Source organism: Papilio machaon, chromosome 6 (genome assembly GCF_912999745.1).
Source record: "Papilio machaon chromosome 6, ilPapMach1.1, whole genome shotgun sequence".
Classification (NCBI taxonomy): Eukaryota; Metazoa; Arthropoda; class Insecta; order Lepidoptera; family Papilionidae; genus Papilio; species Papilio machaon.
Window position 1 is genome coordinate 669,432 of NC_059991.1, and position 22,940 is coordinate 692,371.

At 34.2% G+C, this 22,940-nt stretch overlaps 1 protein-coding gene across 1 annotated transcript; it reads left to right on the forward strand.

Moving 5' to 3' along the window:
• Window positions 1-18,518: 18,518 nt before the first annotated feature.
• On the forward strand, window positions 18,519-21,511 carry LOC106710968 (peroxidase-like). Its single transcript, XM_045678354.1, has 8 exons — window positions 18,519-18,717; window positions 18,926-19,123; window positions 19,611-19,755; window positions 20,195-20,351; window positions 20,422-20,589; window positions 20,738-20,936; window positions 21,033-21,138; window positions 21,346-21,511. The coding sequence occupies exons 2-8, from the start codon at window positions 18,964-18,966 to the stop codon at window positions 21,389-21,391; spliced, it is 981 nt and encodes a 326-aa protein (XP_045534310.1). The 5' UTR covers window positions 18,519-18,717; window positions 18,926-18,963; the 3' UTR covers window positions 21,392-21,511.
• Window positions 21,512-22,940: the final 1,429 nt, after the last annotated feature.

A 22,940-nucleotide genomic window follows, 5' to 3' on the forward strand; every position in this document is an offset into this window, starting at 1 on the left:
ATACACCTCTGCCGTCATATCTGAATTTACTCGCTCCTTAATCTTTGCAAAATATATAACGACGTTTTGTCAGTTTATGTAGATAATTTCTGTATGTTTCATGGAAATGTTTTTAAAAATGCCAAGAGTATTTTTTAAAATATATCATAATATATATTTCTATTAAACAATTATAAAATGCACAAAGCAAAATTTCATAAAACAGTCACGCTCAAGTCGTAAACAACTTCAAATTAAATTCCCTGGCCATTGGCAGGTGCGTTTAACGTTCCCGAAAATCTCATTAATTGATACTTTGTATTATTTATTCAATCGGAAACGTGAACGTTGTAAAATATTCAATATTCTTTATTCAATAACTCATTTTCACACCTGTTCTTGTTTTTCTTTGGAAATAAGAAACATTAGGGGACTTTATCTTGCCCCCAAAAGCGTGGTGCGAAGCTTAATTTTCGATTAAAGTGGAAACTGGAACCAGCTTTGATACTGCATAATTGGAATAGTACTAAATATAACTGAGTATTTTGTGAAGGATTGTTAGAATATAATTTTATATTCCTTCAAGTCACAATGCATGAGTAATTAAGTACACTAGTTTCTATGGACTGAAAACAGTTTGACAAAGGCCCGCTGAGTCGACTATTGCTAGGTGAATGCCAGTAATTTCGGCGTTCGTAAACTGCCACATCGACGCCCCGTAGCCCAGTCAGCTACTGTTTAATCGGTTACACGTAACTAAACTTTGTTGAATTTAATTACGTCTCCGCTAAACAATCTCCTTGACGGCTGGAATTATTTGGGATGTTATAAAACGTTTACTCGCGCCATATTGAAATATTAAACGATAGGGAAGTTTTGTTGAAGCCAGAATTTTGAATTTCGAATGAAATTAGTCTCCGTAGTGGATCATTTTCATAGAAGAGAGTTTTCTATTCACATGGTGTGTTTACATTTGGCAAGGTTTTAATTAGGTATGGAGTTTATACGCTGAGCTGGATATAAAGGCGCAATTAAGCTTCGTCGCGGAAAAGGTACGAAGGGTAAATAAATTATGTTTGAAATAGTGTAGTAGGTAGAATACTATATGAGCCGTTTATTTTGAAAGTGACCTAACTCCATTTTTCAATTTTTTGCCGGTTACCATTGTTACATGTACAACATCATGTTATTTATCAGTGAAGCACTTCAGATTGCTTATATTCAGAGAAAAAACGATACATTTTTTACACATAAGTTTTCCGAATTAATTGAATAACTGAGCCGTGAAGTTTGAAAGTGGCCCAACTCCATTTATAGTTACATCAAGTTATTGTTTCATGCATCTTAAAACATATTAAAAATGAAGTGAAAAACACATCATAGCTTACAGTGACATGTGCACCGGGCAAAATAGAAACATTAAAGTAGCTTTAATGTGGTTTAAATTGTCCAAGCTTTCTATAATAATGTAGAAATTATAGATCATAATTTTTTAATATCAGGACATTCGTTTTTACCAATTGATAGAGATTTTGCCGTGGTAGAAATGGCATTAAAAAAAATAATTTACTGTACGTAAGATTATTAAAAAGTGTCGGAAGGGTAATAGTTTTATTCTAAATGAAATGAGACAGGAAGATTTTATATTGAAAAAGTTATTAGAAGACGCAATTTTTAAAAGAGTAAAAAATTCTGATGGAGAATCAGTAAACTGGTTAAGAATATGTTGGATACGTTTTGTCAGAAATGAACCATATAAATTTTTTTATAAGACATCCATGAATGAAAATGAAAATTTTAAAGTTCTGAATTTATTAGCACGTCGGGGTAGTCTAGTAAATTGTTTTGTAATAAATTTATGTTTGTAATTTTCTATGTTCTGTAGTTAAAAAATGTTTTGAATCGCATAAATTATGTTTCCGAAGTGTTTTCAACATATGCAAAACAAATTCCGTATTCTTTTTTTTTTCAATTTGAAACATCTTAAATTATGTTGAATGGACTTGGGCACCTTCAAATTTTATAATGAATCTGGCTGTTAATTTTGAAAGTGGCCCAACTCCATTCTTGATAAGAAAACGCACGTTATTTACTTAATGATTGCCACTATTTTAACAGGAACTTTAAATTTAACATCCTTAGATACGCTTAAGCAGTATGACTCCTTAGTATCTTATACGTATATTTTTAAATTCATTGAAACGCAAAACTTTCAATATCTCGATTTGAAGATAAATGGAGTTAGGCCGCTTTCAAAATAAGCGGCTCATATATTGAAGAATCAAAAGTAACCGATATATAAAATAAAGTTATGAACTCGGTAACCGGAACGATCAAAAGCAAGAGCAAAACATTTCTGCAAACTGTGTTTAGCGCAAAACAAACGATAGCATTGTCGTTTTCCTACTGCGGGTTCCGTGCCGTTGTCATGGTAACCAATTCCCGACCTACCCCAGTACTGGAAAATCTAATAAAAATACGAATACTCATATCTTTTGCAATACGCTTCCGCTAGATCTTATTCTAAAACACATAAGAATGATTTTCAATTGAACCAGTTTATAATATTATTTTGGGGTAGTTTTAAGGTAAACATACCAACATGTAAACAGTTTTCCGCCCTCTTTGTTTAGTAATGTAATGCCTCCGATATTGGAGGGAAGTCCAAGATGGAAACTGAACGTCTATTCTCTGGCTTATCAAAATCTCTGGGAATGGTGAATAAATGATAAATTTATGATCGAAGGCTTTATTCAAAGCCAACATGAATTATAATAGGTACTTCTTTGTTATTTCCTTTCAACTACTTTTCCACAACTTCTACACTTTCGAGTCAACATTTCTAAATTGCTTTAATAATAACTTCTAAATCACCATTCACTTAACAACACACGCTGTACTTATTTACTGTATTATTAATTCTTTCACATTTGTAAATCAAATAAATTTTATGCAACAATAGAAAATCTTATGCTCTAGGAGGCAGTAAACTTTTATATAATAAAGATGCCTCTCCTGTTTCATATTTACATGATATTGCGTCTTGGGAGAACAATATTTCTCTGTGCAATTCAACACAAAGTAGGGTATTATGAGAGACAATATTCAAGAAGTTTCTAGTACCATCCCTTTCATAAGATGAGGTCGATATAAATTCGTGGAGTACCTCTTTATTTTCAGACCTCAAGTAGTTTGGGTCTTTGCACCAAAAGAAAATACTTACTCTTATGTTGTTTCTTAATAATATATTGAATATTAAATAGGTATTTATTCGTTAAAAGTACGTCAATCGATCATAATTTAAACATGTATGTGCATATTATCTACTTTGGAACTGAGAGTTTGAATAAACAAGTACAAAAAATTTCGAAAGAAAAACATTTTAATGCAGTTTAAAATTTGAAGAATTCTGATTGCATGATTAGTATATTGTAGCCATATAGTAGTCTGATCAGCATAGCGCGAGCTCCATGTACGCGTGAATTGCAATTGGCCGTGCAACTGACGTTTCGGAGTCGCCAGCATAGCCCTGACACGTGTACCTCATTAAATACACCCTACACTACGACGCGGTACAAGTCACAAACTTATCTGAGTGTAAATTTAATATGAAAGGTCTGCCTATTAAGCAATAGTAGTTTCCATGATTGTAGTCTTTGCTTCATTTTTTTATAGGCTTCGAACATTTTTTTTTGTTTTGTCGTATTGTAAGGTGACAACTTTAATCGACGGAGGAAGGGACGCACGGAAATATAATATTTCCCTTTCCTATGCGTCCATCCTTCGTCAAATCCACTGCCTTTCCGATCCTTTCCTAATAAGAAAAAGGTGGGAAGAGAAATTTGCCAGACGAGGCAAAATTGAGCGAAGGATCCGTGACGTCACGATTCAGAAATGTAACTATTTGACTAAGTGTTTTGTAAGATAAGAATCGCTTTCCGCTCTTGAATTAAACTTTAACTGCCAAACTAATCAATCACTTAGTAGTTTTCGTTACTGACATTGTGACCGAACGGTACATCCTATTCTGATCTATATCATAGAGTGATAGAGTCTACAATTGTATGTTTAATTTCGTCATTATAAAACGGGCTGTCTCATTACGTGCCAGTTAACGCTAAAGCGTTCGGTCTTTGTTCAAGTAGATGCGAGTGAACCGTGTTTCTAATTAGCGGATCTAGCATATGCCGAGATTAATTGCGTAGTGTCCGTGGCAGCTTGGTCATATTTAACAAGGAGTGGTCTACGTCGCCTCCCCAGCGATGCTCACTGCACTCTTGGCATTAATGGAGAGTCACAATAACTTGTGCCTGTGACCACGTTAGTAAAAATTTGTGTAATGCCCTTTAATATTTTACATTGGCTAATGTATTTAAGTCGGATCTCCTTGAAAGCTGGCTAGTACCTCATAGCATGGAATTTTTGCTATATAAAATTATACTCTACTAGTGGTGTTGAGGCTTCTTTAAGTTTCTTAAGTTTCACAACCACCCAAAGTTAAGTATGTATGTATGTGTGTAAAGTATTAAAATCACTACACATGAATAAGAACTATTTCATGATTAAATTATTATTTTCAGAATTCAATATCGCTTGCTGCTATCCATTGGCGTAATCTAGTTTTGCTTCGCAAATATTTGTCACGAACATTTGTTTTGTGTTAAAAAGTTTGTCCAATATAGCAACGTCAGAGCTTGTTAGGTACGCACCGTTGGCTTCAGATCCGCGGTTTGTCAATTCACCCCATTGATTGGTACGCACCAGACATCTGTGTGTAATGATACTGCAGCATGCTGGTGACGGACACGTTTTTATAACTAAACAGCTAAAACTGTTCTAAATTATGAGTCAGTGTTAAAATATTTATTGAGTTGATTTTGCTATTAGTTGGACATCGAGCCATTATTAAGTAGTTCATAATATGCAATTTACTTTGTTTCTATATATGTATCTTGGGGAATATATATCAAGGGAAAAGTGGAAGGCACCAGGGCACGAGGCAGTAGATGTCCCCTTACATGTGTGTGCAAAAAAAGCAGTAGTCCGAGAAGAGTGGAGGCGTCTAGTCAAACGGGTCACGGCACCTACTTGATGACCACGACCAGTCTGTAAAGACTGAAGCGACTGAGAAGAAAATATATGTATCTCGGTGAGTGGAGAAGCCGTTCTTATGTTAATAATATATGTAAATATGTAGAAATAAAACAAATGAATTACGTGAGCAATTTGAATGGTTATTTTCGTGTTATTTTTTTTTTCTAAAATAAATGATTGAAATGTCGAACCTAAGTGTGAGTTGAAACACTCTTACAAAAATAATGTCTTTCCTTTCAATCTCCCTGAAAAAAAATGAGGTAACAGAAACGTATAGAGTAGAAAAATAAATGAAGTCCGCTTGCTACGCTTTATCAGCGACTCACAGCAAGCTCTGGCCGCGACGCCTGTCAAAAGCACAACCACAGTTCTTACGCTAGCTGTCACGTTTCGTTTTACAATCTTTCTTTTATTTACAACGACTTTTATTTCTTTCTAGTTTTTATATTTTTCGATTTTCGTTAATTTAAAAGGCAATTTTTCTGAAAGAAAACGGAATATTATGTCATTTTTATCTGTCATCGCCAAAAGTCGTTGGCAACCTGTGTGTCGTTGATCGATGTGAGAAAAGTTGTTGCAATTTTCGCAGCAAATTTATACAGTTTACATTATTCACTATGCCTCTACTGAACAATTAGACTATTCGCGTCGACGATTCAACGTTGTGTGACCGTAGCACCGAAATCCGCTTCTCGCGACGCAAACATAAAATTATAATATTAGTTTCGAAAATTTTACGTTATCTTGTGTACGAATGACCTAACATTGAGATAGTTGGCCTTGAATGAGACATGTAAGTAGAGGTTAATCATACATATCTTTATAAAAAACGATCACCTGTCGTTACTTACTGTATACATAAAGAATACTAAAGGGCATATGTTTTAGGATGTGCGGCGTAAAGTTGTACGTTGGCAATGTTTAGCGCTGCTCAATAACCGCCAGCCATTTCTGACTCAATCATAAACCGCTTTATATGCAAGTATCGTGCTATTATACAAACTGGCGGCTAAGACGCGGCGTCCACGCCGTTATACCGCTAACAGAAACGTTTAAAAAATTAACACATTATCAAATCAAGTTAGTTCATATCACAGAAGTAACACGATCAATGTTCAATGCTCTGTGAAGTTTAGCGATTTAAGAAAAAAAGACAACCACGACTCAATGGAATGCAAATTTTACATTAAAAATATTATATTTTGCAGTTCCTATAATGTTTTTGTAAAATTCATTTTACTAGTCTATTTCGTTCGTTTCGTAAAAAAACATTTGCGAGTAATAAATATTTAAATAAAGAACAATAAATCGTTCGTTTGTTTAAGGCCTCGGCCATTTAAAAGCAAGACGTGGCCTTATGTGATTTACACAGAATCTGTACATTCCTTGTCTGGCGAATTTCCTATAGTATCAATTTACATTGATAGTCACGTGTTCAACTGTTGAATAACTTGCAGATGTATCGACACCGTGGTACATAAGTATTACAAGCAATGAGTTTTTTTACTTAAGATACTATTGAATACCCGCGAAGATAAAAAAATAACGGTGGATATTTGCTACTTCTTTATAGTCATTTTAAAAGGATCCTGCAACTGTAAGCTATTTTATATATTCTGTAATTCCATAACCTAAAACATTATTTTGTCTATTCTATAAATCAATAACACTTTTGTTTATTTTAAAATAACATCATTTATCATTGATTTGGGATCCACCATATTATTTAAATATTTGATTCACAAATTTGAAATAGAAATATTCTACTTATTTTGTTATTAATCGGACAGTAATTCGATATCATAAATTAAAAGTATTGTAATGAGTAGTCTGAATGACAGCCAAGTTGGCATCATTCGGGGAATCGTGAGACAGATGTAAGATTAGAAATTGTAAAAAAAGTTGTAATTTACAATTCATCAAAGAAAATATACGAGTTAAAGAAGACTGTATTTTATTAAAAGTATTCTCCGGCTGTGACTCCCACAGCTTCAGAAGTGGGATGACACGAGAACAAGCATTGTTTTCGATCTACGTCTACAAAGTTCATGTGAGTAAACCTTGTTCAATCAAATTTAAACATAAACATATTGCTGAAAAGTGTGTTTGTAGATAAACTGTAAGCGAATACAGAGAGAAGGATTTGTTTTGGGTTACAAAGCCATAACAAAATGGCTTAGGGTTGTGCTATGGTTCGTGTATGTGGGGAAAGTAAAGTACCTACATGGATACTTTTGGTTTTATCAAAATATCACTAGCACTCAAAAGTGTGTGCTATTTTTTTTTTTAATTCATTATTCCTTATTCTCAGTATGGATTCTTATTATTAGTTGCTTTTATGTTTTTTTTAACAAATTATCATATTATATTGTTATAATATTTTGTTATTTTGGTTATTATTTTGTCCAAATAAATACATAATTAAATAAATATATCAGAGATTGTGGATGTACATTGCAAAGTAAAGCAATATTTCATTTAATGGAACAATATAAATGAAGGTGATTGTACATTTATGTTAAAAATGCTACATGTGGAAAGTACAAAATGTTATGTTGTTATTATTTAATTACATTATTTTCTTAAATTTGGGTGTATTGTACAGATTTAAATACATTCTATGTGTACAAAAAGGGTAATTATACACATAAATTAACTTCTTAGAAGTTAAGTTTAGTAAATACTATATCACAAGTTACACATAGCCAAAGCAATTAATTCAAGATTTACATCCTTATACTTCTACTTTTATATACTTGAAAATCAATATGAATACAAATAAAAGTTAACTTTGACTAACAAAACAAGATGTTGTTGAATGAAATAAATCTAATATTTTTAAGATTAACTATACAACCTACATTTTAATTCTGCAGACAAATTATTTTATAAAGTTTTGTGGAACTTTGCTCTAATCCTAAGATTAATTATGATGTGTTAAAATAAATATATAAAGTTTCAAAAAAAATATTGAAATTACAGAACTTCTTTATTTATATCTCATAATTTATAAATAACACTTGATTTTTTGGTTTCCTGGTTTTACCTGTATGTGACTATGATACTAAGGCGAGTTAAAACTCCTGAATCCTATAGTGTGACTGGTATTTTGGGATTATTGATTCATTCCTTTACTATTCATTCCTTTCTTGCATGTTACAGTACTTACATTGATGTTTACAATTGTAATGTCAAGAACTTACATGTGACACCCTGTAAGGGCATAGCAATATATGTGTAGGTACCAGAGTTTTGTACAATAATAATTAAATTCCATTAAACATTTTCGGGTTTACATGAATAATAAATTAAAAATCTATAGAGAAAACCTTTATGTAACCTCTATGTAACCTGACAAAATTCTAGTTTTTATGCTATTCCTGTATTGTTCTTTGTTACGAACTAAGGAGATTATGTTGGAAGATTTTAGTATTGTTATTGGTTACTACGCTGATAATTGTCAGTTTCAGATGCCACAATGGGACGTGAGAACGATAATTAAGGAGATCCAGTTGTGCCCAGGTGCGAGGACCAGGGTGAAAATAAAGACTAGCATTGCGTGATGATAAGACTAGCGTGTATTCACGGCTGAGAAGCGAGATCGGCGACAATCCGGGTTTGAGACTAATGACTAAGACTGACGTGAGCTCTGATATGAGATCGATTACAGATACCTATGAGTTCTCAGGTGTGAGAGCAGTGACAGACTGACGTGAGCTCAGGTGTGAGAGCTATAACAGAGACTGACGTGAGCGATGAATCAAGGTTGTGCTCTCAGGTGTGAGAGCGACGGCCGCGATTTGTATCCACTGAAGTATGTGAACGATGAATCAAGGTTGTGCTCTCAGGTGTGAGAGCGACGGCCGCGATTTTTATTCACTCAAGTATAAGAACGATGAATCAAGGTTGTGCTCTCAGGTGGGAGAGCGACGGCCGTGATTTGTATCCGCTCAGGTAAGAGAGCGATGAATAAAGTTTGTATTCTCTCAGGTGTGAGAGCGACAGCCGAGATTTGCCGAGCTCACGGGCGTGAGCAATGGATCAAATCTGCGAATGCTTAGGAGCGAGAACTATGGCAGACCCAAGAACTTACCCAGATGCAAGAGCGGAGTGAGACGGGGGAATCCGAGGTTTTTGAACTGGCCGAAACCTTTACGGTAGCAGCGTGTCGAGGCTAATCATTGCAGTGCGGAGGTGCACATGCTAGAAGCGAAAGTGTGCATTAATCGCCGCGAACCGAAGGAGCCACGTTGGAGAGGAAAGTCGAAACCGGAGCCTTCACTCTGCTGGAGATTGGCGTTATTTTCCAGGTGGCAATGTTCACCCGTCAAACGCTTCGCGACTTTAAAACACAAAAGGAATCCGGCAGCAGCAGTATGATGACTCGCGGCGCGGACAAGCTAGCTCTAGTAGCGCATCCACTGGACGAGACGGACAAGTCGACACGAACACGTACACGAGCGGAGAACACGTTGTGGGCCTGCTGTTTACAACCGCCTGCCAAACCACATCACAGTAGCTACCAGCTTCGCCTCATTTAAAGATAGATTAAAATCGTGGCGTATCCAGAAAGCTCGGTATAACTATGAATGATTTTTGTTGACTAAGAAAAATAATGTATGAGTATATTAATTGTGCTCATTTTTAATCAAATAATTTAGTGTAAACAATTTCTTGGTTTACATTAAGATTCTGTTGTTATAAGATAGATTTTATAACTTTTACTTTTATGAACTGTAATTTATATATTACCGTTAAAATTGTTATTGTAATTACTTTTGAAGCATTATTGCTACTTGAAGGTAGGTTTGTTGATCGGATGTTGGATATTTGTTCATCAGGCGACCGATTGCTTGTTGAAATGCTTATTGTATTGAAGTTATGGCTGTAGAGACGGCTCGATTAAATATTTTGACGCTGATATTCGTAATGACAGGAGAAATGCAACTATTGCTTCAAAATCGAATGGTTCAGGATTGACTTGCTATAGCCGACCAACTAGGACTTTGAGTTTGACTTTTGAGACTTTAAGTGTGCTCACGGAAAGTAAAGCATGTGAAGGATTGTAGCGCCTCTGTTTGTTGTTTCGAAAAGGTGCGCCCTCTGATAAGGACATTGAGAAGGTGCCGGACTGAAATGGAGACGATAAACGAGTTGCCCAACTGATTCGGACGGGGGGCGCTCGACTAATATATATTCGACGTTGAAATTAATGACCACAATGTGTATTGCCGTTTGCATTTGGGAAGCTAATGACCCCTTGCCAGCTCGATGGTAGAAGGAGTGCAGAGATGGGACATCATGACACCAGAAGACGGGCCCGCTCTTTTGTCATGGTTAATGGCCTAGGTGTATTGGAGGGCGTTACGGAGGTTTCGTTCAGAGTTAAGGTAAGGAGAACTGCTAAGGCAGTGGATATGTATGTGATAAGTGACGACTTTGTGAGTAACATTTATTTACAGTGATCCCTGATATTTTTATGACTGGTGCACTAAAGGTATTTGAGGTGATCCCAGGGCTAATATATATTTTGAAGCTACTAGAGTCGTTAGTATGCCTAAACCTACTCATGCGTAGTTCATGTTGTTTCTTCTCCTTTTATTGATCCGAAAATGTATGTTAACTTTTTTTATTGGGGGTACAGCCGGAAAGAAGTGTTGTTTATTTCTTGGCGAATACGAAACGAGGAGTATATTTAGCGCATTATAGACTTGTAATTTATCTGATGGCTCTTACAAGAGATTAATTTGCTACAACTGGTTTTGAACGCCGAGGCAGTTTTGGTTCCTCTGACTCCTAACTATTTATGCATGAAAGAAATAAAAATAATATCTGACGTGTTTCGGTTGAGTTTTAGCACTTACTTACTCATATACGATGAGGATGAAGTGGAAATGTAAACTAATTATTGCGTAAAAAGTCTTCATTTGGTTACTTAGGCTTAAATATAAAGTGATAACAAGAAAGAAATATGCATCGAAATATGGCTGTGTTCTTACGAGTCTTATAGAACTATTATTTATAGGGATTCTTATATCAAACGAACATTGAATCGTTGTTAGAGGCCTCTGGTTTGTTAGGTGACAGTGACCTTTTTCCACTCTTCGAAATTCAAAATTCAAACATTCAAATTCCGTTTCTTTATCATGTCAATACTAGTTGATCACAGCGGTGTGATGATCGGTCTATTTTGGCTGTTTTTTTTGTTTCTAGCCGTTGATGCCGATATCTTGAAATCTCGTTCGACATCATCCAAACATGTTTATTTCGGTTTTCCATGTAATCTACGTCCCTCTCGTCGACTCTCTATTAGACGCTTGGGCTCTCTGCAGTTACTCATTGCCGCTAATTGTCCTGGTTGACGTAACTGTCCAATGTTGGTGGCCTTGATGACATTTTCTCATTAAAGACATTATAGACAGTTTTATTTAGGAATAATAGTTAAACTAAAGGATATAATAATGTATGTCTACTATTCTTCTTTTGGTTCTGACTTATATTAGAACCGTTACATTCTATAATATGGCTGAATTGCAGTCTTATACTGATGAATAATTTAAGCATTGAAGAATAAGATAGTTGAAAAGAAGAGTTTCTTTTCAGTTGAACTTCACGAACTAGGGTCCACAAGTTTAGTAGAGGTGGTTGTCCAGGTTCCGGTTCGTTTTTGCTGAGGAATATGGGTTAGTTCTGGTTAAAATGAACTGTCGTGATTTAAATTACAGGGCGAAAAAGGGGTACTGTACACTCCTCCGAACTGAAAACCTATTAGACTGATTTCGGGCATCAAGGTTTTTACTCGCTGAATCTAACTCTAGTTTTTGTAAGGTACTAATAGCCGAGGAGTCACGCTATAAAGCTGCCTAGCTGAGGAGCTACAGCGTTTGGTAGTTTTAGAGCTGCTTAATCTTGCCATTTTTCCTTGACACCATTGATTTTCTTGACTATGAAGTGAGTGCAAGTGGAGTTGGTCCTGGCTACCATGGAACTGAGGCTGTATCTGGGTTTTTCGATCCAGCGCGAACTAGGTGGATTTCTTAGACCTTCTGGATTTTGGGAAAATTCATACAAATTACCCTTCATATGGAACACAGATAACTGATCTTTTAAAAAGTGACAAAAGAATATTCTTGGCGTGGCAGTGGGCCCTGCTTCTCAAACGTTGAAGGAATATTTTCTGAGTGACCGCGGAAACATAGTTCATTTCCACATTGAGCCATGACCCAGTTGAGATGGTTGAGCTAGAATTTATTAACTATATTTATGTATTGGCTGTTGAGGATGGAGAACAGGACTGGATCACCACAGGCTAGTCATCCGATGAAAAGATGAAGGCGTTAAAGGCGGAATAATATAACTTTTAGATACAGACTCGAAACAGACCTTGGATGCAACAACAATTATAAAGAAACTAAAAGAAAACAAATCAGATTTATCGAATTGTTGAAGATGATACTAGGGAAGAGGAGGAAGAGAATAAAGATCTAAACTATAAGTTTTATATGTCAGCCTCGTGCAGAGCGGTTATTTTATTTTGTAAAATTACTGTTTGATTAATAATTTGATAATTAATTGATAAGCGTGGTTTAGTTAAAGGTATGAAGTAGTTTATTTTATTTGTTCTTAAAGTTAATGTTAAAATAACTAATGATTTAGAGCCGACTACTATGTATTTTATATATGAATTCGATAAATTTTTAATTACTTCAAGCGAAGGGACTCGCTTTTAGCAGGAAGGCCGAGCTGTAAGCTATTTTATATATTCTGTAATTCCATAACCTAAAACATTATTTTGTCTATTCTATAAATCAATAACACTTTTGTTTATTTTAAAATAACATCATTTATCATTGATTTGGGATCCACCATATTATTTAAATATTTGATTCACAAATTTGAAATAGAAATATTCTACTTATTTTGTTATTAATCGGACAGTAATTCGATATCATAAATTAAAAGTATTGTAATGAGTAGTCTGAATGACAGCCAAGTTGGCATCATTCGGGGAATCGTGAGACAGATGTAAGATTAGAAATTGTAAAAAAAGTTGTAATTTACAATTCATCAAAGAAAATATACGAGTTAAAGAAGACTGTATTTTATTAAAAGTATTCTCCGGCTGTGACTCCCACACAACTAAGGCTATTTATAATATTTTCAAATGTTTTTTTTTAATAACTTATAAACTAGCGTTCGACTAATATCCTTTCTGATGTGCTGTAGTCCAAAAATGGAACGCGTTAGTTTAGTTATTGTCTATTTACTCAAATTTTTCCACTGTCGAAATGGACTAGCAGTGGAACCTCACTTTAAGATTCATATTGTAAAATAAATCGCATATATACATTAAAAGGCAGATAACAAGAAGGCAACGCATCAATTGTGGATGTTAGTTTGCGAAAATTACTTAAAGCACAAATTACACAGCTATCGTCTACTGACTGCTGCACTCAGTAGTTAATAATTACTTAAACAGCCGCTTACTGTAGATTTCCATGTGATGTGTAAGTGACCATTTAACGACTCAGAGTACAGAACTTAGTATCATTAAGTGTTGAAGCTATTTTTTGGCTTTCGCCTTCTATTGTTTTAATTTAGACATTAAGGTCCGGGTCAAACATTCAATTCATGCATCGGACTGTTACAATTAATTTATTGTCGCTTTGAACTATTTTAAAGCTGTCATAATCAATGTTTCAGTTGATTTATTTTAAACAAATTGTTACGGTCATCTTGAACTGTTTAGTTCATTTAATCAAATTGCGTTATTTGTTAACAAAAATTAAACAAAAAGAAACGTATAAATGTTATTAAAAAGAGTATGCAAGCACTTTTTGGAAAAAAATGAGAAAGTATTTAAAACTAACGGTTGCTCGCGACTTCGTTAGGACAGAAATAAAAGAAGTGTTTAACTACTCCCACACAGTACTATCTTTCTTCAAAAGTCCTTCAAAATTGATCCAGTCATTACAAAGATTACCCGGAACAACAACAGTGATAGATTCCGCAATAACAATATTTGTTGGGTGCACGAATGTGCCGTCGACCGGTGAAATATCACCACACAAAAGACAGGCATGAAGTGGAAGCAATTCCGCGTTTCATCTGAGGAGTGTGCGTGCTGCAGGCCTAATTTTAGTCCTCTTTCCTTTTTCCACGCTTTTCTTATTAGGAAAAGATGGGAACAGGAAGTGGATTTGGCTTAAGATGGGACGCATAGGAAGGAGAAATATCCTCTTTCTGTGCGTCCTCTTCTCCGTTGACTAAAGGCAACGTATCTGCATTTGCTGCTTCGTTATTTTGGTGAATTCAGGTGGCCGTTGTTCGTTTGCCACAGTAAGAAAATTTTCTTATTTTATTTTGCTACAAAATATAAATTAATGTATTTTAAAAATAATAAGTACTAAAAAAATATATTAACATTAAATCTAGTATTATATTATCTGTGATTATACGTACCTACCTATATTTGTTAAGCTCTCAAAAGTAATTATTCCGTTTTTATCGCATGATTAATATTAATATTTAAAATATATAATTATATACAGCGTTTTTCCCGCACGGATGAAAGAAAAAATTTAAGATTTTATTTGTCAATTTACATTTTCAAATACGACAAATTTATGCAGTTTGTAAGAAAAATAATTACAGTGCAATCCAAACTTTATGGCGGCTCGCTAGTTAGTACAAATAATTTTAAATATCGGTTTAATAAACCAAATATGCAGGATGTTCCATAATTAATGGATAATCTTGAAATCTCTAGTAGTACATCTATCAAGAACTCAGAAATAATAAAAAAAATGTAATGTACAAGGGGTGTTCGGAAAATATGAAACTTTTTAAGTATTTCATGTTTTTGTTACTTTACTGTATTATCTTCACCACAGTATCAAATTAATGAAATTTGTTACATTCCCGTTGACATATTAATCTTCATAGACATGTACAACTACGAGTATATAGTATATATTGATTTTTTAATATCTTTTATACTTTTTCGTAAACAAGGTTCTAAACTTAAATTTTACCATGAGATTTAACTAAAAAAATAGCCAAAGTTTATAAAGAATCTACGATTTACGAAATGGTACATGATTGACTATAACTATGTATACCAACATATCTTAGCCATTTATTTAGATACTGGTGTACGAACGTTATCAGTTTAATTTGTAGGTCAACCGTCTTTTGCAACCAAAAACTGCTTTTAATGTTATCGTTGGCAAATGTCGTCTCATCTTCGATTTTATAATTAATTTTAAAAAGAGTAAATAAAATTGCACGTAATTATACTAATGACCTTAAGTAACTGAAATGTGCCATTATTGTCATAAATCAGTATTCACTTTTTTGCATAATTGCATAATGTATATGTTACCGGAAATGTATAAAATCTAGAATTAAATACAATTCCTAAGAAATGTGTATAATTCCAAAGCTATTTAGTAGAAATATAAAATAATGTTTCAGTATCGAGAAGTGTATATACCTATATACTCGGAAGTGTGCGCATTTCCTAGAAATTAAATAAAATACCATACTATTTTCACCATGGTAAAATCATGGCATTCCAAGGAACCAATTCGTAAATTTGGCTCGTATAATTGTCGAATTATGCGTTGTCACTTGTGTAGTAAAGAATATTGCTTGGAGTTACTTTAATAAGAAATATAAGTTTACTTGTCTGGTTAATGATAAGCGTATTGTATCGCCGAAAATTCAATAATCGTAAGATTTTGATATCTTCGTCATCATGCTGTTTTAGGAATTATATACATTTCCTAGGACAATGTTAACAATGACGGATTACATACATTTCCGTTGACAATTTCCATTACGTAAGTTGTTTTTGTAAAATAAAAATTTATTCTTCTCTTATATATTTTACATTTCAAGTGTTTATGGTATTTTGACGAAGTTAAACATAAAGTGAACAACTTTCAATGCGCGAATTTCCGATGCTAACTAAAATAATTTTAGTTTTATAATAAAAATGTTTTATTTCATTTGTTTACTCATAATTAGTGGTTATGTTAACTACGGACTTTCTGTGTACTATGACTCATACTCAGGTACTCCTGTTACTTTGGAAGAAGTGAAAAAACATGATAAGAAGAACACTACGTTGTAAGTCGATATACTTTTCATATAAGTGATATGGAGTAGTTCACCAAAACAAGGAACTGCCCTGACGCTAAATTAGGGTAGGCATATCTGAACATCTCTCTCGCTTCTTCGATATCCATATCAATTTATACATTGCATGTCGTTTATTTTACTTCCTTTATATCATTTGTATGCCCCAAATCTGATAGACACATTTGCAAATATATTTTTTACCATTTTGACCTCTATGTTGGTTCAATTCGATTCGAAATTGTCAATTTTTTATTGAATTAATTTCACGTATTTAATAAGTTTTTTTGCAATCTTCATTTGGTTTTGTATTGAGTTTGAAAAATATTGTTAAGAGTGTTCTAGGACATGTTTGCTATTCTAGGACATGTTTGTATTAATTAATATGTTTTGTTTTAACTCAGACTCGAAATCTAACAAAAAGTCGCTTTTTATTACAGTATCTATGTTTTTTTCGGAGATGTTGTTTTGTTGCTGGTTTCCATTTTGCTCTGTTTAGTTCCACTTACTTGTTACTTGTATATTTTTAGTTGGTGTATTAACGAAATCGAACCGTGTGTGGCTGAAGAGTGGCGGCGTGTGGACGGCTCCTGCAACAACCTGCGCCAGCCGTCCCGCGGCGCAACGCACACGCCTACCTATAGACTACTGCCACCTGTGTATGCTAAAAGTAAGTACCATCATTAAAAGTTCACTTCAACCTTTTTAGTTAGCGTTTTAATCGTAGGTGATTATTAGAGCGTCGGTGGCTCAGGGGTTAAGCCCTTGACTTGCAATCTGCAGGTCCAGGGTTCGAATCCCACCATGTACCAATGTGTTTTTCGATTTTCGATTTACATATGTACATTTATCCGACGTTCTTACGGTGAAGGAAAACATCGTGATGCAACCTGCACATATCTGAGAAGAAATTCAATGATATGTGTGAAGTCAACCAACCCGCACTTGGCCAGCGTGGTTGACTATGGCCTAGTCACCCCTTACTTGGGGTAGACTCCGAGCCCCTCGGTGGGGACGTATAGTGAGCTGATGATGATATTAAGTATTCTGATTGGTACATTTCTATATATTACATATCTCAAGAAAGTAACTAATATACAAGTGGTTCTTGAGACGATGTTCAAAGACTATAGTGACTATACTGTGAAGGTGAAGATGTCTTCTTCAACTATAATTTTAATGATGGTAAATTTAAGATAATTGTTAAAGTAGACACATTTAAAACGTTTTTATTTTGTAAAAAAGACCTGTCGCCAGCGATTCCGTCTGCATGGAATTAAAAATACATACAACCGTTGAGCCGTTCTGGAGATACCTTAAAAAAACATCAATTCAAACATTCGCATTTATAATATTTGTAATATTAATAAGCTTACGAGTCACTTATACTTTTGAAATTTTGCTTTATGATGTCAATTGTTTAATTTTTTAGATTTCGACAAAAGAGAATCGAAGTCCGGCGGCTCTTTGCCTTTGGAAAGATTCCTGCGTACAACTCTAGTTCCTATGGGCAAGCTGTCTGATCAGACATTTACGACGCTTTCCACAAATTTTCTTGTATTTATGACGTCAGATGTTTTATCTATACACGATACAGGTTAGATTCGTATACTCACGATTCAGGACAATTTGACAATTTGATAAGAACTTTCGAATATTCATTTTTTTACCATATTTCTATGAATACCATACCATATGATATGAATGTGTCTAGATTAAAAAGAGACGTTGAAAACATTTGGTTAATTTCAGTTAATTATATCGCATGGAAACCTTACTGTTGCCTTCCAAAAGGAAGATCTGACAGAACATGTGTACCAAATATGATACCTGACGACGATCCTGTACATAGGTTTTCTGACATCAGATGCCTGAATATGACGAGACCTGAAAGTTTTCAGTCGATTGGTTGCATCAAAAATGATACAGTTCCGGAACGGGTAAGTATATTAAATACTAGCAATTGGCTGCGACTTCATCCGTGCGGTATTAAATAAAAATCTAGTAAAAATTTTATAAGTAACCTATGTCACCCGAGGATAGTGTAGCTAAACGTAAAATAACTTTTCAAAGCAGTTCAGTAGTTTCGGAGCCTATTCAAGGTAAGCAAACAAACAAATCTTTCACCTCTTAATATTTATAAGAATAAGTCGAGTTCATCATCGTTAACAGTCGACGTGAACTTGTATATAAAATGACGTAGTAATCGCTCACAATGTGGAATCTATAATAAATATATTTTTCTTTAACAGAACATGTTGGTAAAGTATGAAAAAATATAATTATTTATATTACAGATTATAACAGGAACACCGTCATTCGATCTGTCAACAGTTTACGGTAGTAATCTGAAGCCTTTGTTGGAAAAAGGTCGTCTATTTCAAGGTGGTCTATTAAAATATGAAGTGGATAACGGCCGAGTTTGGCCTCCGAGTATTAAGACCGGATTAGGTGTTTGTTTGTCAAATCAACGACCACGAGAAAAACGATGTCATGATATTCGTAAGTCAATTTGATTACTAAAAGTTATTCATTGAAGCATTTTTTCAAAGACCAGCAACGCATTTGCAGTTCCTCTAATGGGTGCAGATGTCCATGGGCGTCGACGATTTCATGGATAATATCGTTTGCCCCTTTCTGTTTTAAAAAACGCTATTCAGTAATCTAGTTTTTATTCCTTTATTAAAATTCAACTGATATAATTTTTCAGCTGACAAGGGAGCCAATAGCTTAGCTGGGATCAACTTGATGACGATCTGGTTATGGAGGCAGCACAATCTAATTGCCAAAGTTTTGTCCAAGATCAACCCTTGTTGGGATGATGACAAGTTGTTTTATACTGCTCGAGATATAAATATTGCTATAGTTATGCAAATATTCTACTATGAACTTTTGCCAGCTTTGTTTGGTAAGTTTTTTTTTAGGAACAAGGCCGACCACAATATGTAAAAATTTTGAACGTTCTTAAGAAGCTTTGTCTTTGTACGGTTTATCAACTCATGTGCTTTTATCGCTCGCTAATATTAGACATTACCAGAAATTGTGATAATTGAAATACGATTATGCGTAGGTTTCCGAAACGTGATGTTGACAAATAACAAATAACTTTTTATACTATCAAAGTTCTTTGTAAACGGAAGCAGTTTTGGACATTTATATTTAAGGGCTAAACCTTTATTTTTTTATAATACACGTTGTTAGCTTTGGGATACTCTTACTCTGACATACTCTATAAAACCACGTTGATGTCCATAATATCCATTACCGGCGGTTCTAAGCTTCACAAGGTAAGGCACTGTTTAGTAAAAAACGTGTTTAACTAAACAGTGTCTAACTAATAGATTTCATCGTAATATATGATCAGAATAAAATTTCCTTACTTCGCTTTTGCATAGGCCATGAAAATCTACTACAAGAAGGAGTTATATCCACCGCTCCAGGATTTAGGGATTTCTACAATAACGAACTCGTCCCCCAAATATCACTGGAGTTTCCTTTCGTCTTGCGTTGGTTCCATACGACGCAAGAAGGTGACATGAAGTAAGTAATTTTATCTACTTTCTCTTGTATGGAAAATGTTCTTGGTTATCTAAATGTTACTTTTTGGAACGAAGTTCCTTATCGCGCGTTGTGAAAGGGGGCTAGACGAAAAAAATTCTTACGAAAAGTTGTCACGACACTTTTTGCTATAGTAAGTATGTTAACGACGAATGAGCGCTACTTCACCATGGCAACGACGTGACAAAATTCATAGAAATAAAATGTACTTCTTGTGAAGACTTAAGTTTTTTATTCATAGAATAAACATTGGTTCCTTCACTAATTAATCGAAAGGAACTTCGTTCCATCCGGGTGACACCTCTCAAGTTTTTTATATTTTTATAATCCGACAGATTTATACATTCATTTGTTTTTGCAGTATCGCATCTAAGTGTAATGTGACCAGTTAATTTGGATGGATGTTATTTACACTTTACAGGTTATTCGACACTGAAGGAAATTACTTGAGAAAATTTCCAATAGTCAACTTCACTATCAGAACAGGATTCTTTGGTTCAGAAGACAACATGGATTTTGTGACGCAAGGCAACTTTAGACAAGGCTCTGCCAAGTTTGATTATGTCGTGGATCCCGACGTACGTTTTAATTTTTTAAAATAATTGAACACTTAAATATGTAAATAATAACACATTCATTTTTTTCCAGATTGTAAATATAGGCTTGGGTCATCATCAACGGGCGACTGACTTACTAACAAATGATTTAGCAAAGAATCGTCTGTTTGGGTTCCAGCCTTACGTCAAGTACAGAGAACTTTGTTTCAAGCAATCTTTCAAAACTTTTGATGATCTAAAACAAGCTATTGATCCCGAAGTATGAATATTTCAATATCTTAGTAACATTTTCCTTATTATTATCATCCTACTCTCAAAGACATTGGAAAACGTTACTGGAATTTAATTTTAATGAACTATGAATAGCCGCGAGAAGAAAATACATGTAGTCTGTTATGTGTTTTCAGAGAGTCGAGATGCTAAGAGATGTGTACGAAGAAGTAGATGATATAGACCTTTTAGCAGGCATTTGGCTGGAAAAAGCGATCACGGGAGGCCATGTACCGCCCACTCTGTCTTGTATTGTGGTGGAACAACTGTTAAGAGTCATCAGGTCAGACCGGCATTGGTATGAGAGACCTAATAGACCAAATGCTTTCACATATGGTATGTTTTTTTACGGAATGTTAAGCGATCGTTAAATAGTTCTTTGTCGAGAGGTTATCATAATAAGCTTTAAAATAATAATACTTTCGTATCCAGAACAACTGTTGGAGATAAGGAAGGCGACGGTGGCGCGGCTGCTCTGCGATGTCGGAGACAAAGTGACGCACATACAGCGACGTGCTTTCTACAGGATTAACCACAAGTACGTATTAAAATAGCAAAAGTAAATGGCTAATTAATATTATAATTAAGTACTAGGTCTAATATACGTAGAATTAATATTTCAAATGGAATAGCTGGAAATAATAAACTCTCATATTCAATTTCAAAATCTTCATCTCATAAAGCAGGGTAAGAGTCATAAAATTTAACGAACGATGTTAATATTTTCGTTCAAATTAAATTCCAGTAATCCGATGTGCAGTTGCAAAGATATTGAATTCGTCAACCTCTGAGCTTGGAAGGATCAAACTTGTGGGACAGACATGCAGCTGTCCTTGGATTCTTTATACGACCCCGCCTCTATATTTCATACAGAGTTTTTGAAATGAAAGTACTATCGCTATCTATAACAAGGTAATGGGTTGATCTAAACGAAAGCTTATGGATTTTGTAATAAAGAATCATTTAAAATTATTGTTTTTTTCTTCCGTTTTGTTACCTATTTCGTCATCGTTCATCGTTTGTTCGATTTTAGAATTAATTTTATTTATAAATATTTCCAATCCTTTATTCGCAACGTTTTGTCATCAAACGGTTTTTGAAAAGAACCGTTAGGTGCCTTAAAATTATGTAAATTTATTTAGTGTCATTGATTTGATTTGTTATAAAAAAGAGATTTTTTATATATAATTCTGTGGAATTTATATTTAAATTTGATATTAGGATTCAGTGTAAAAAAATTGTAATTTAAAAAGGTAAATTAAGATGATCAAAACGGTGTGAGAGGCATCGGTAGTTGGGTTACAAAGGTTAAGATGAAAAAACTTCTGTAGACAGAACACCTTTAATCCAGTGTTATTGTTAATCCAAGATCGCTGCTGTCATAAGGTGGTGGGCGACATAACTTTGCATTACTTCCTCACCATGAGCATCAAATGGAAGGGCTTGACGAGCAGATTACAGTACACTGTGTAAAATTCAACATGGCTGCCATTACAATATGTTCAACGACACATTTTTGCTATTAATCATTAAATTATAGTATTTGACGAATAGAATAACGTGGTAAAGTTCACTTTAAAATAGTAATTAAAAACTTTGAAATACTAAATTGCCAAAAGTCGAAAAAAGATAAAGATAAAGTCGAAATTTACTTTAAAATACTTTTTTTTATTTTTTTTAGTTATTTAAGAGGCTTTGTCGCAATGCGACCATATCGCCCCATAAGCCTTCCAATTAATACACAATACATCTAATCATCTATATTGTTTTTTAGCCGACTTCAAAAAGAAGGAGGTTATCAATTCGACTGTATTTTTTTTTTTTTTTTTTTTTTTTATGTGTGTTACCGCGAAACTCCGCCCCTGGTGGTCCGATTTTGATGAAAAATATTTTAATCGAAAGGAAGTGCTTGCAGGTGGGTCCCATTTTTTTGTTTTTTTTTTTAAATAACTAGAAGACTAGTAGATTTTGAATATAGCTTCAAAATTTGTTGCGACAATTAGGGACATTTTTGCTTTCAGCGCTTACGTAGGCTAAACTATAGGACCTACATAAAAATGATGTATGGCGAATTGTAGCTCTTTAAATGTGCTAAATTAAAGTCAGCGATAGCATATATCTATCTTTTATAGTTTTCTCACAATAACCATTTTTTAAACATGTGTCTGTCAACTTAAACATCATCCTGGCCTCGTCATAAGACGGGTAAGCCAGGATAGTGTTTATCTGACTGACATTATACCCGAATACCTTAAAATAATTAAGTCTAAACCGTAAATACTTTAATGTTACTTGTTTTATAATTATCCAGTACGGAATCCTCTGCCATACGTCTTTTTA

Bases quoted from the DNA above. Each gene is read 5' to 3' on its own strand.
- LOC106710968 (XM_045678354.1), top strand. From the start codon at position 18,964: ATGACGATCTGGTTATGGAGGCAGCACAATCTAATTGCCAAAGTTTTG. The intron at 19,124-19,610 runs GTAAGTTTTTTT...GCTTTTGCATAG, and splicing joins ACTTTTGCCAGCTTTGTTTG to GCCATGAAAATCTACTACAA. The intron at 21,139-21,345 runs GTACGTATTAAA...ATTAAATTCCAG, and splicing joins TTCTACAGGATTAACCACAA to TAATCCGATGTGCAGTTGCA.